Raw genomic sequence first — 15,190 nt, forward strand, 5'->3', positions numbered from 1 at the left:
AACTATTTAGGGCTTATAACTATTTGGGCTTATAACTATTTAGGGCTTTTAACTATTTGGGCTTATAACTATTTAGGGCTTATAACTATTTAGGGCTTATAACTATTTGGGCTTATAACTATTTAGGGCTTATAACTATTTGGGCTTATAACTATTTAGGGCTTATAACTATTTGGGCTTATAACTATTTAGGGCTATAACTATTTGGGCGTATAACTATTTAGTGTTGTTATATTTTCTGGTCCTTTGGGATCATGGTGTACATTCATTTTTACTATAACTGCTTGAGCTGGTGCTGGTGAGCATGATAGATGTAGGAAATTCCATTACCTCTCATGAACAGACTGAGTCAAACCACAGAAGCCCTAACACATATTTGTATTCATTACAGAACTGTTTTACTTATATGGTAAACCTGAAGTAGTCTGCAGTACTAGTCTTGACATTCATTTATTGTTTTTTACCTGTAATTTTCCCCAAAGTTTGCATTTATCACAACCAACACAGTCCATAATTCGAGATATATTGAGGAAATGGTCCCGAAACTCTCTCTGAAATGTTTATAAATCACATACATGTAATAGCATCATACACTGTTATAAAGGTACATGAATGCGGAGCAGGGTTTGAATACAACTTGACCATGTGCAGAATCTGAAATATTAGAAATAAGGTTTATAATGTTGTTGTATGAAATTATTCACGTTAGAATTTGTCAGTCAGCTGTGAAGCTCAGTTGATAGAGCACTCATCCCGTAGGCGAGGGGTCCTGCATTCTAGCCCAAGACTGACTGCACCATGTGACAAATAATACCATTCAAATGTTTTTTCACAAGAAGGGTATATACCTTCCCTTAAGTTATGCTATCTTGTTCCTATAGTATTACAGTAAATGGATGTTTTGCAATAAATCATGCAATACAATGTACATGTATATAAATGTATACATACTTTTAAAGCCCTGGCTACTTTTTTATTTCCTTTGAATAGTTTACTTTCATCAAACTGCTCTGGAAATTCTCTGAAAGAAAGCAAACAAGACCTGATAAAAGATAATGTTTAAATAAACTTCACAATGAATTTCAGTGTAACAGGTCACCTCTAACAAGCAAATACCTCCGTAGAAAGGTATGTACAGTCGAAACATAATATCTTCAACGAATCTTGTGATTTAACTTCAAGATGACTAGAATTCAACACAAGAAGAAGTTCTCTGCGACAAACATTACTTTCAGCCTTTCATACATATACATATCTTTTCAGAAAACCTTTTGTCTAACCTGGAGTTAAATTACATAAATATAGACAGAATTTCAGACAAACTTTAATAGTTGTTTTGAAATAAGTAGAATGTGGGGAACACCAGTTCCAGATACCAAACTGAAGTGCAATACCTGTTTCTTGGTGTGTTGGTTACCGATGTTCTTACTTAATAACATTCAATTCTTATTAACTTGACTGATAATACAAGTTCTTACTTAATTATACTGAGTAATTTTTAACAGTACTTACTTAATAACACTAAGTAAATCTTGGACCCCCTGCTTCACATCTGCATCCTCTTCTTCATCACCAGTGAAAAACCCTTCCTGGAAATATAAGTTAACCATGACTTACTTATCACTCCAGCTTTGCAGCATTCATCAGAGTATGTCATACACTGAGCATGTGTTAAATATGTGGAATTACTGTTCTTGCACTGTGCACTTGATCATCATAAAATTCCTTATAAACACTGATTATTTTATAATTCTTTGAAATGTGGTTCACTTCAAGTCATTGCAATCTATAATTATATCTATTACATTAAATTCCCTTGTATGCAGACAAAGCTATTTAATGATAACAAGAATGCCAAACTGTCATAATATATGCCCAGAACAGCAAATTACTTTTGGCTTTTAAAATACCCTACTTTAACTGAGCAGACTAGTTGTCAATAATCTCAATTTCAAATAACTCAAGGTTCATAGCTCTACCTCCAGAACAACAAAAACTATCTGGCTGGTTATCAAACTTGGCAAAAATAATATGCCAAGTTTAGTGAACATTCGATTAGAACTGTTTAAGTTATCAAGTGAAAACTGTCACCTAAAGTAATTAAAGGGCCATAACTCAAGACTGACTGGAAATATCTGGCTGGATATCAAACTTGTATGAGTTTTGTATTTGTGTTCTTGTCCATTCACTTCCAGTCATTGCAATCTAACACTCTATTTCATTAATATAACATCTTTCAACAAAGATCACCTTATTATTTCCTGAAGAACAGTCTTTTATAGACAGATCTAACTGTATATCGTTACCTCTTCAAAGTATGGAGCAGCTTTAGCCAGTGCCCTCAGTTCCACAAGATAGGTAAAGTACAGGTTCTTCAGCCACTGTGGTCCCCGTCCGTCTGTCTGAGCATGATCAAATCTTTGTTGGAATTCCTCTAGATTGAGACCCCACTCCTCTTTACCATAACATGTTGAAGCTGAATTGACACAAGTGATAACAGGTAAACAACCTGACCAGCTAGATATTTATGTATTTTTAAGACACCTTTGTTCACAATAACCAAATATTAGCAGCAGCCGAGAAAAAATATGAATTACTCTGCCTTTACAGCCATATGGCTATATTAAAGAAAGCCTTGAATGCATCTTTGTTCTTAATATGTTTATTCTTGGTGTCAGGGATTTGACAAATAATACCCCCACAATATGGCCCTGTCACAGAAGTATGGCAACCATAAGAAAGAAATGGCCACATCATAACTGGTGGTGGCCTGTATTTTATGACGTTACACCTGTGTACCAAAACTCATTTAAATCCGTCAAGCCTGTCATGAGTTATTGTCCGGAGACTGTGAGTTTGGTAAATGTTAAGTTAGAACGGGCCATAACTGAGTCAAACAAGTGCACCGCCTTGCGGGTGCTGACGCTCATCTGATTTTTTTTGTATAATAGAAATATTGTCCTACCCATGACTTTCTAAGTCTAAAAAGGGCCATCATTCTTGCAAAACGCAGGATAGAGTCATGTTTCTTGATGTACAGCATTCGCTTATGATGGTGAAAAACTGTTGTAAGTTTTAAAGCAATAGCTTTGATAGTTTATGAGAAAAGCTGACTTAAACATAATACTCAACCAAGACAACTGATTTTCTAAGTCCAAAAGGGGACTTAACTATTGGAAACAGCAGGATGGAGTTATGATTCTTGATGTACAGGGTCAGCTTATGATGGTGAAAAAGAGTTGCAAGTTTCAAAGCAATAGCTTTGATAGTTTAAGAGAAAAAGCTGACCTAAACATAAAACTTAACCAAGAAATCTGATATTTTCTAAGTCCAAAAGGGGCCATAAATCTTGCAAAAAGCAGGATGGAGTTATGTTTCTTGCTGTACAGGGTCAGCTTATGATGGTGAACAAGTGTTGCAAGTTTTGAAGCAATAGCTTTGATAGTTTAGGAGAAAAGCTGACTTAAACATAAAACTTAACCAAGAAATCTGATTTTCTAAGTCCAAAAGCAGCAATAATTCTTGCAAAAAGCAGGATGGAGTTATGTTTCTTGATGTACAGGGTCAGCTTATGATGGTGAACAAGTGTTGCAAGTTTCAAAGCAATAGCTTTGATAGTTTAGGAGAAAAGTTTACCTAAACATAAAACTTAAAAGCTGACCAAAACATAAAACTTAACCAAGAAAACTGATTTTCTAAGTCCAAAAGCGGCAATAATTCTTGCAAAAAGCAGGCTGGAGTTATGTTTCTTGATGTACAGGGTCAGCTTATGACGGTGAACAAGTGTTGCAAGTTTCAAAGCAATAGCTTTGATAGTTTAGGAGAAAAGTTTACCTAAACATAAAACTTAACCAAGAAATCTGATATTTTCTAAGTACAAAAGGGGCCATAAATCTTGCAAAAAGCAGGATGGAGTTAGGTTTCTTGCTGTACAGGGTCAGCTTATGACGGTGAACAAGTGTTGCAAGTTTCAAAAGCTGACCTAAACATAAAACTTAACCAGGCAACGCCGACGCCGATCAAGTGATGACAATAACTCATCATTTTTTTTTCAAAAAATCAGATGAGCTAAAAATGGTAGTTTGTAGGCAAAGTCGAACTTAACCTGTATTTTATGATGTTATGTCTGTGTACCAAAATTTATTTAAATCTGTCAAGCCTTTCATGAAAACCAACGGACTGACCGACCAACATGCTCACTCCTATATATACCCCTACCCCCAACTTCGTTTGTGGGGGTATATTAACAAGCGTACAAGTAACAGACTAAAATGGCTGCCTCTATCATGAAGCATTTCCTCCAATTTCAAACTGACATATCTTTTTCAACAGCAGTCCTATTGGGAAAATTCTTTCAGTGCAATGAATGGTTGAATGCTGACTTCCAAATGAAATCAACTTCTGTCTAGACTAACGTTCTCGTTTAATTTTTTGCTATCATTTGACACAACAAGTCTACATACCAGGAAAGAGGTAGTTGTGACATAGATGTATATTTATACTGGTATGTAAACCAGATACCATCCTGTAGAATGCTCGTTTTTCCAGGCATAAACCTGAAATAGGAAGAAAACCCTAAAAATTACGTCAAATTTTATTTCCATGTTTGATACTTCAGTTACAGAACATTTTAATAGAACATATTATAATGATTATTTCCCTTTAATGCTGTTGAAATGCTAATAAAATCCAATGTTATGGTCCATACATAAAAGCATTTAATTCTATCGTTCAGTCTATCAAAATACTTCATAAAGTCCATGGATATAATTTTTGTACGATATTTCATCCTACTGAAGTTTACCAATTACTAGTATTCAATAATTAAAATTGCCATCACATATTAAAACTACTGGTTTTTTGCAAAGACTTTTTTTATTAGTAATGGATATATTTGTGCAAGGTTTCATTAAAGTGGCATTATGTGCATCTTAGTGTGTTTTTTGTGAATATTTTATAAAAGCAATTTTCGGTTGCTATGCATTTAAATTTGTTAAATTAACGATAATGCCGCAGAAGTATTTGAAGTTGATGCTTTATAAATAAAGAAATCAGACTAATAAAATAATAGTTCTTTTCTTCAATCTTCTACGCAGTGATCTCCCTTACCTATGGGTAGAGATTTCTGAAGTTGAAGGGAAGCAACTCCTGCATACAGTTTGACTTTTCTTAAAAAGACTGCCCCAGTCAAAATAAGAAAAGTCATATTTGGAAAGTTATTATTTTGTACTGGTAACAGGAAGAGTTTGGTATATTGGGTTAAAAGCTATAATTTCCTCTGCCCTTTTTACACACACATCTATTTCAGCTAGATTTTTACTTGAAAAATGTGCATAATTCCACTTTAAAATACTATGAAAACTGGACAATAAAGGAGCAGATATAATGTCTAGCAAATCTATGTGTTAATCTAGATTCCAGAGTTGGAACATGAAAGGGAGGACATATTTATAAGTATATAGTAAAGCAAAACATGTATAACAAATCTGACGATAACATTTTAGATTACCACAGAAGATTACAATTGATAGAGTGTGTAGTACAGTACTTCCACTTGATTTACAAATAAATTTTATTTTACATTAAATGTGCTCTACAACAGCTTATGAATAAATTGTGGGAGGTTAACTGCATAATAAAACAAGAGCTGTCAGAGGACAGCAACGCTCGACTATTCAACAGCCTTGTCGCTTGAATGAATACGAAAGTTGAAAAAGGGGCATAATTTAGTAAAAAAGTAAAACAGAGTTATGGAACCTGTAAAATGTGAAGTTGAGTTATTGACCCTTTGCACTGCATGTCATATCATGACAGTGAACTAGTGTGTGAAGTTTCAATCCTTTCCCATTAGTGGATACTGAGATACCAGCTTACATACAAAAACTTAACCAAAAATTTCTATGTTGAAAAAGGGGCATAGTTTTGTAAAAAAGCAAAATAAAGTTATGTGACCTGCTCTGTGCACGTCAGATCATGACAGTGAACAAGTGTGTGAAGTTTCAATCCATTCCCATTAGTGAGTACTGAGATACCAGCTTACATACAAAAACTTAACCAAAAATTTCTATGTAGAAAAAGGGGCATAGTTTTGTAAAAGAGCAAAATAGAGTTATGGAACCTGTGCAATGTAAGTAATTTTATCACAGTAAATAAGTGTGTGAAGTTTCACTGATCCAGACTAGCATGCACATCCGAGCAGTCTGGTCAGGATCAATGCTATTTGCTAACGGTTTCCCTAATTGCAATAGGCTTTGAAAGCGAACAGCATGGAACCTGACCAGACTGCGCGGATGTGCAGGCTGGTCACAAATACACTACGCTGGTTTTCTCATGGTGTGGCTCAAATAACAGTGAAAATCATGTGAAGACTGTAATTCAGTTCTTTCTTGAATGACCTTATTGATATTGACCAAACTAAACCAGAGAAAGTTCCATAACACTTTTTTAGTCTCAAGTTCATTGTGATTACTGTTTTGAGGTATTGGTCAGAAACAAGGACACTGTGACCTTTGACCAATTCATCCACAAAGCAAAGGGGGTCATTCTACTGACCACAGAAAATGACATGCCATGAAGTAGTCAAAGTGTTCTCCAGTAGCTGAGTGGAAACTAGTGTCTACTGATTGGCCCTTCAACCTTCCTCTTCTTCAAAGGGGAGAACATTTTACTAATAACAAATTTATAGTCCACAACCATATAACACCACGATAATTATTTTTTTAAAACAATTATAAGCACGATGGGTAACATCACACAGCAATCATGCACAAATGTAGATCTAGGTTTTGTTTCTCTGTTCAAGGAATCAAACTAACAAGAATTCTAACACGACCAGCAAATAACTTACATACACATAGAAGAAAATCAATCGACAGAAACTGTTATTTTGCGATAACCCATGCGCATGCAAAGCATTGTTTTGGCTGTTCCATATACCGCCAAACCCGTGTGTAATTCTTTTTATGAAGTCACATGACGTTTGTAAATACTAGCTTAAAAATCATGGTATCCGCGAACAACAACAACAACATCAAAGTTCGGCTGCAAAATGGCACTAACAACTAATCTGTTGCATATGGGAACTATCTGCAAGATTAGCCATGGTTTTGGGGACTGATAGGTAATTGATGAAAGGTTTGATGGCCATGATACACAATATTTGCTGCAATCCTTAAGCAATAGGAAGAATACATGGAGGAAATTTCAACAGCCAAATCCAGGTGCGTAGCACGAAGTGTAGTTCATGTCCCATTTTTTTTTAACACTGTTGTTTCAGGTATGTCATGTTAGAATCAAAATAACAAGTTCCCAAGTGTGATTTATTATAGAATAACCCCAGTTATTCATTCTTATGCAAACAATATATCACTCAGGCCTACTGCCTTTGTGATATATTCTTACACATAAGAACTCAAAACACGGGTTATTCTACGATAAACCACACTTAGGAACTTATTATTTCTTAAATAATAACTTTAAAGGAAACAACACATACATGTTTTAAAATGGAGAAACACAAATAAAGAGACATCTTTACGTAAAGAAGTTATTAACTACTGGTAAACATTCTGACAGGCTAAGGAGAAAAATCTGTCCAAGAAATAATTATGTCTGTTTTATAAAATTTAGCACAAAGTTAGGTGCATGTCATGCATTAGTAAATTAGTAATATGTTTCTTTTTTTTTAGAAAGGTGTACAATCTGTATAACTTTAAAATAGAAGAGAGAGAAAAGTTGTTACAGGCATCAGAGGAGATTTATTATTAATGGAAATAAACAGGACTAAATCCAATATAAAAGAGACTACCACATATTCCCCTCCCCCCACTCCAAAAAAAGAGAGAGATTTATCAAGATTTTTACTCTCTTCAGAACAATAAAAAAACAAGTTCATGCATTAAAACTGTCTTGTATGTATTTGATATACATTGGCCTGACTTGCATGAAATTAAAACAAATTAGAATTTTCATTGTCAAATTTAATAAGGCATAAAAGTCTTTATCTATCTTTCCAAACATATTTTTAAATGGATGTTGTTTTTTTTCCGTAATGAAATTTCAGCCTTCTACATATATGCTAGCAGAGACTTTGATGATCAATTTGACTAGAATCATATCAACTATGATTTTTTTTCAGTATTTCAGAAGTGTCTAACTGTTTGTTACTTTCTTCATTATCTGTGAGTTTGTGAGCAAATATAATTCAGTGACATAACAATGGTCAGTAAATCTTGCCTTCATTTACATAAAACAGGAATCTACATAAAGAGGCAAATATAAGGTCTTAAACAGCTGTCATAAGTCACTCTGAATATGACTACTGTACTTGGGGATACTTTGGCATGGTCCATCGTTCTTGTTTTTTTTTGTTTTTTTTTTTGTTTGATTTAACGTCGCACCGACACATGATAGGTCATACGGCGACTTTCCAGCTTTAATGGTGGAGGAAGACCCCAGGTGCCCCTCCATGCATTATTTCATCACGAGCGGGCACCTGGGTAGAACCACCAACCTTCCGTAAGCCAGCTGGATGGCTTCCTCACATGAAGAATTCAACCCATTGTTCTTGATGATTTAGGAAAATCAATGTATGTTTTATTTTAGCCCTTGCAATATTTGTCACTCAACATATGAGCCGTGCCATGAGAAAACCAACATAGTGGGTGTGCGACCAGCATGGATCTAGACCAGCCTGCGCATCCGCGCAGTCTGGTCAGGATCCATGCTGTTCGCTGACAGTTTCTTCAATTCCAATAGGCTTTAAAAGCGAACAGCATTGAGCCTGACCAGACTGCGCGGATGCGCAGGCTGGTCTGGATCCTTGCTGGTCGCATACCCCCTATGTTGGTTTTCTCATGGCACGGCTCATATTCCAAAGTGAACTGTTGCAACACATCACATTCCTCCTTTTCCAATTTTCATTTTTCAATCTGGGTAGCAATTTATCATGTCCAAAATATCCCAAGTTATAGGCATGTGTTAACATATAGAAGAGTAAGAGAAATAGAGACAAGTGAAACATCTATCATGTATGAACTGATTTACCTTCCAGGGAATAATCTGAAAACCAAAGGGAGAAAAAACCAAACATATCATTACTGTGTTTCAAAAGTATAAACCCATTACCTCAAAATGACATAAAATGAAAACAGGTATGTCCAAGTGTGAGTGTGATTAAAAAATAAACGAAAAAAAAAGCTATGTTCTGATACATCAGAATAAAGTCTACAGGATCTATTGAGTTTACATCACCATCTATACATGTATAAATATAAGCTACCATAATTTCTCTTATTTATCTTTTTTTTTCAGTAAATATAAGCTAAAAATCCAACTTCTAAAGAACAAATTTTAACAATTATAGCATTACCTGCTGGCATTCACATATGACAACAATTAACATATTCATATTTTGTGGAAAACATGGAGCATGTTTAGAAGGAGGAAAACTTTAATAAAAGAATATACAGTATAGAAAGAGCAATCTGAGAGTCAGCCATATCCCCTCTGCTGTGTTTTACAACAAAAAAAGTATAAAAGGGATTATGATATATTTCAAAAATATGCAAGAATTAACAATGGTTTATCACATGTTTGACATCGCATGTGTGAAAGAAAGAAATTACTTAAAATTGATAATACACTAGTGTAATAAAGCTTTGACGACGACGTACTAAGGAGATGTTGGTCAAATCGACTTGTTTATAATTATAGTTAAAGAAAGTAGAATTATAGATGTTTGGGCAGAAAAAGCTAACATGTGATAAAAAGAATATTACATTTCGAGGGCTTGGTGCAAAACTATTGTAAGTGTATATAAATAAAGAACAAGATACAATAGATTTGCGCCAAGCCCTCGAATTTTGTGACTTTCCGCATTGTATTTATTAAACTGTTGAATAAAGTTGATAAAATGCTCGGCAAAGCCACGCATTTTATCATTTTATTCAACTCATTTAATAAATTCAATATGAAAAGACACTCATGTAATATCCTCTATTTATGTGCTATACACTTTTTATCATTGCCACCTATCATTATATCAAGTTTTGTTACATTCCTTTCAGTTGTTTCAAAGGAAATATCACCCTGTCAAAAGAAAATTCATTACAAAAAGGGAGATAATTCACAAACTATCAAGATAGAATTTTGGTACTTTCAACACTTGGAACTTCCCCTCAATTCTGTCTATTTATATGTCAATGAAATTTTGATATTATCTACCAGACAAAAGACAATTAAATTATATTCAAGACAGAGGTTCCTTCTCTTGGCACTCCATCTCATTATAATTTATCAAAATTTCAAAATATTTCATGGTATTCCCTTCAATGTTTTTAGGGGGTGGCACAAAAGTAAAATCCTCTCGCACATCACCATTTTTAAGAAAAAACATTCTAGCAGTTAATTTAAGATGGCCTGATACAAAATTGATGCAGCGTTAATTTTTTACCATACGGCTTACTATTTAGTAAATATACAGCTGACCTGACACTGCTAAGACAAGCTCCTATGAAACCTAGAGTTTCAAGTTAGAGCCTCCTCTGTTTCTAATTAAAAAAATCTATTAATTTAATATAACTTTAAAACTTATGTAGACTAGAACCAGGGGTTCAAGTTTCTGGAACTAAGGCGTCTTCTGTATCAAACAATATCCTCTAAAAAGTGAAATTCTGTGAAATCATTGTGGGAAAGAAAGTAGTTTTAGCCAAAACTGCTATTTCATGGGATAAAAATTCATGGATTTAGGCCTCTGAATATAAAATTAATGAAATATTTACTACTGTCGAAACTGACTTAACAACAAATATTAGTCCCCCCACAAATATTAATAATTTCACAGTTACTACCTTGCCTCTTGATGCTATGACTTCAGTTGGAATGAGTAAAAAAATCTGTGTCAATTTCAAACATTACCGGTAACTTGTTTTAACTTTTGTGCTAAAACAAAATTTCAAGAAAAGCGAGTCCAAGATACCCTGATCTACCTGTACTACAGTAAAACTGAGAAGATCAAACAAGACTGAATGAACACAGAAAAGGTTTTTAACCCTTAACCTGCTATATTTCTATAATGGACTGGTCCATCTTTCAATTTGGACAGTACCACTTATTACTCAAAGGGGTTTTCACTGAAAATTTACTGACTGAATAGCGAACAGTGCAGACCATGATCAGACTGCACGGATGTGTAGGCTGATCTTGGTCTGCACTGGTCGCAAAGGCAGAATCATGTGCCGCCAGCAGGCTAAGGGTTAATTAAAAAGGCAATATTATAAATTCAAACAAGATTGAGAAAAGAAGTCAGTATGTTTAGCAAAAGGCAGAACACAACACCAACTGCTAACCATAACCTTGTGAATTTCCACAATGTCCTGACATCAACTCGTCAAATTGCCTTTTATAACTTGTATTGTTTTTTAAATGATTCTTTTCTCTATGTTTTCCCTTTTTCTTTTTCTTAATTGTACATGCACCATCAGTGTTAGAGCAATTTTTTGCTGAAAGAAAATTTTTTAAACTGACTCATTTTTATATTCACTTATATGACTACATATTCCTACAAAAAATACTGTCAATCATTTTTTCAGTCTTGAAAAATATAAATGAAACATAAATTGTCACTGCAGCACAGAACTTGCAGCAATAGTCAGACCCTAGACTTTCTTAAAAAATGGAAAACTTAAAATTTCTGAATATATCTAGGACTTAACAAAAGTCTCATAAGTTAATCTTTAAGTCAAATGAGTTTTGACATGTTTCTGTTATGCCCTTGGTATAAAAATGTAATAAAATCATTAGATGAACCTGTTACGATAGATTTCAACCCTTCTCTAAAGTTTCAGCAGGACTGGTGCAAAGAAATGGGATAAAACTGAAAACATATAAAAGTGTTAAACTATTTACTCAGCAAGTTAAATCTTCTGTACCGAATAATTGTTTGTTTCACTGTTAAAGATCAAAATACAGAGTGAACATCTGAAGTAATATTTTACAAGTAGCTTAGTTTAAAGGCCTAGATTTTGGCAGTGGGCCAAGGGATTTTATTATCATCATTATTTATTATTATCATATTTTATTGTATACATATATACATATTCAATACACACACATATAACAAGCATACATAAATAAATTGTTTAAAATATACAATAGGGTTGGGCCAGAAGTTATAACGACATTATCAGTGGCTTAGCAACAAGTGACAATGGCAAATTTGGTGTTCAAGAGGAAAGCAAACAAATTTTCTTTTTCAATGGTTTTAACTAAAGTGTACCTATTCCACAAAACCAGAGGAAAACAAGGCAGTCTGAACGACAGCTAAATCCCCCGCCACTGCTATGGATAGTGAAAGGGTAAACCTTTGATTTTAGCTGTGACCTTGACCTTGAACTGACATGGCTGACTCATGAATTCTGCACAATGTCTTGATGAGGTGATCATTTGACCCAAGTTTCATGAAAATCCTTCAAGGGGTTTAGGAGATACAGAGCTGAAACCTTTGACCTTCAGTTGTGACCTTGACCTTGAGTTGACATGGTTGACTCATGAGTTCTTGATTAGGTGATCATTTGACCCAAGTTTGATGAAAATACTTCAAGGGGTTTAGGAGATACAGAGTGGACACCAAATGGAAGGCTCAAACCTTCTACCCTTGTTTGTGACCTTGACCTTGAGCTGGCATGGTTGACTCATAATTTCTGCACATCGTTCTGATGAGGTTATCATTTGACCCAAGTTTTATAAAATTCCTTCAAGGGGTTTAGGAGATATAGAGCGGACACGAAATGGAAGGCTCAAACCTTTGACCTTCAGTTGTGACCTTGACCTTGAGCCGACATGGCTGACTCATAAGGTCTGCACATCGCCTTGATGAGGTGATCGTTTGACCCAAGTTTGATGAAAATCCTTCAAGGGGTTTAGGAGATATAGAGTGGACACAAAATGGAAGGCTCAAACCTTTGACCCTAAGTTGTGACCTTGACCTTGAGCCAGCATGACTGACTCATGGGTTCTGCACATCATCTTGATGAGGTAATCATTTGACCCAAGTTTTATAAAATTCCTTCAAGGGGTTTAAGAGATATAGAGCGAACACAAAATGGAAGGCTCAAACCTTTGACCCTGAGTTGTGACCTTGACCTTGAGCTGGCATGGCTGACTCATGGGTTCTGCACATCGTCTTGATGAGGTGATCATTTGACCCAAGTTTTATAAAATTCCTTCAAGGGGTTTAGGAGATATAGAGCGGACACAAAATGGCAGGCTCAAACCTTTGACCTTGAGTTGTGACCTTGACCTTGAACCGACAAGGCTGACTCATGGGTTCTGCACATCGTCTTGATGAGGTGATCATTTGACCCAAGTTTGATGAAAATCCTTCAAGGGGTTTAGGAGATATGGAGCGGACACGAAAGTGTTACGGACGGAAGGACAGACGGAAGGACGGAAGGAAGGACGGACGGATGGACGCAGACCATTCCTTTAATCCCTCCGCCACGGCGGGGGATTAATAAATTTGCTTGTGAAAAATATATTTGGTATTTTTCACTGTGAAATTAATACCATACATATTATACACTGACGAGATACGAAAACGCAACAAACATATGCCTGAATATATGTTTTACTACAAAAAGCATCACCTTGAAATGTTTAACACATACACATCTTGATTCTCTATACCCATTGTGTTAATTTTACAGTCTGTTGTGCTGATTAAATTTGAACACAATGGGTATAGAGTATCGAGATGTGTATGTGCTGAACATTTCAAGGTGATGCTTTTTGTAGAAAAAAATATATTCAGGCACATGCTTATTGCTTTTTCATATCTCGTCAGTATACTCAGGTGAATATTAGTCACTGAAAAACATAACTCCAAACACTAATATTAAAACATTGGTTACAAAATTCAATATTTGAATCAGGAACCGCCCGATGTTAGCCATACCCTTTGTTCATAATTGTGTCAGTGTAATATACAATAAACAAAAACTAACATAATTTCACTCTGGTATCAAAGCAACATAATTTTTCAGAAAGCTGAAAACAAAATTTAGATTTCCCTCAATAAAAAGATCACAAGTTTGATATGCCAGTCCTTGTACCTTTCTACAATTCTAAGCCATTTGCCTTATTTCTTAAATGTTTTTCAAAATCTCTTTGTGCATGACTGTCTAATTCAGACATTCTGCAATACATTTATCTTTACATAACAATACAGTTATATATCATGTACATTTTAGTTTTAATGTACTTTACAACGTTTGTCTTTCTACTGAATGAACATGACAAGCAATTATGTAGTTGTTTGCTGATTCCAATTGAGATAATATTGATTTTGTCAGGTTTCACTGTTTCCATTTGAAACAGTTTTACATAATATATGATACTTTAATATACATGTATTAGGAAATATTGACTTTCTCAGGTGTGAAATGTCTACAAAGACTGACACATCATTTCCTATCTATGATATTTCCCAGCTATAAACTAACCTCGATAACCTAGGAAAAAGAGAGATACATATCATTAATGCAAGTTCACAACTATTGGTAATATAATGAGATACATATGAAATACAATGAAAAGTTTTCTGCTGCAATGAAGAAATATTTTTGTTTCAAGTCATCAGTTTGCTTACACATCAAAGTATATATTTAACTCTAAATATTATTAAATTAATGCTGTTGTTTTAATATTAAATTTTGTATAAAGTTTAACAAGACTTTTATTAACTCGGGTCCACCTGTTTTGACGAATGAAAAGGATTAATCCTATGAATTGCACATAATATCACCGATACTGTGAAATCATTTAATTTGTTTTGGCACAAAAATTTTGTGCTCTGTCCACAATGGCTACTTTGTGGAAATAAAAGAATAAATTACAACGTTGACTTTGGAATAAATTTCATATATTTATTAATGCAACCACAAAATACAACAAAATATGCTCGAGAAAATAAGTGATTTCACTGAAACAACAAAATAAATTAGCTGATCTGTATTTAAGCTGATAACATAAATATCTGAAATAATGTATGGTGGGCAATATACATCATAAATGGGCAAACTCAAAACTTCCCATACTTCTGAAAATTCTTTTTATTAACATATAATGGAAACAAATTCACCGAGTTTCTTTTTATTTCTCTGGCTTTGTAAACAAAGCTACTGACAGTGGT

At 34.4% G+C, this 15,190-nt stretch overlaps 1 protein-coding gene across 4 annotated transcripts in view; it reads right to left on the minus strand.

The window, feature by feature from the left end:
- The window catches only part of LOC123542009 (ERO1-like protein alpha), a 55,441-nt gene that overhangs the window by 4,396 nt on the left and 35,855 nt on the right, over window positions 1–15,190 (minus strand). For 2 of the 4 annotated variants that reach the window (XM_045327654.2, XM_045327639.2), the window contains 7 exons: window positions 11,355–11,501; window positions 9,046–9,060; window positions 4,464–4,556; window positions 2,307–2,476; window positions 1,513–1,589; window positions 952–1,021; window positions 465–551 (listed from right to left, as the gene is read on the minus strand). In XM_045327654.2, coding sequence (XP_045183589.2) covers window positions 465–551; window positions 952–1,021; window positions 1,513–1,589; window positions 2,307–2,476; window positions 4,464–4,556; window positions 9,046–9,060; window positions 11,355–11,501 — 659 coding nt within the window. The remainder of the gene's footprint in view (window positions 1–464; window positions 552–951; window positions 1,022–1,512; window positions 1,590–2,306; window positions 2,477–4,463; window positions 4,557–9,045; window positions 9,061–11,354; window positions 11,502–15,190) is intronic. The other 2 variants (XM_045327661.2, XM_045327673.2) reach the window with 2 other exon arrangements.

The sequence above is a fragment of the Mercenaria mercenaria genome, chromosome 1 (genome assembly GCF_021730395.1).
Source record: "Mercenaria mercenaria strain notata chromosome 1, MADL_Memer_1, whole genome shotgun sequence".
NCBI classification, from domain to species: domain Eukaryota; kingdom Metazoa; phylum Mollusca; class Bivalvia; order Venerida; family Veneridae; genus Mercenaria; species Mercenaria mercenaria.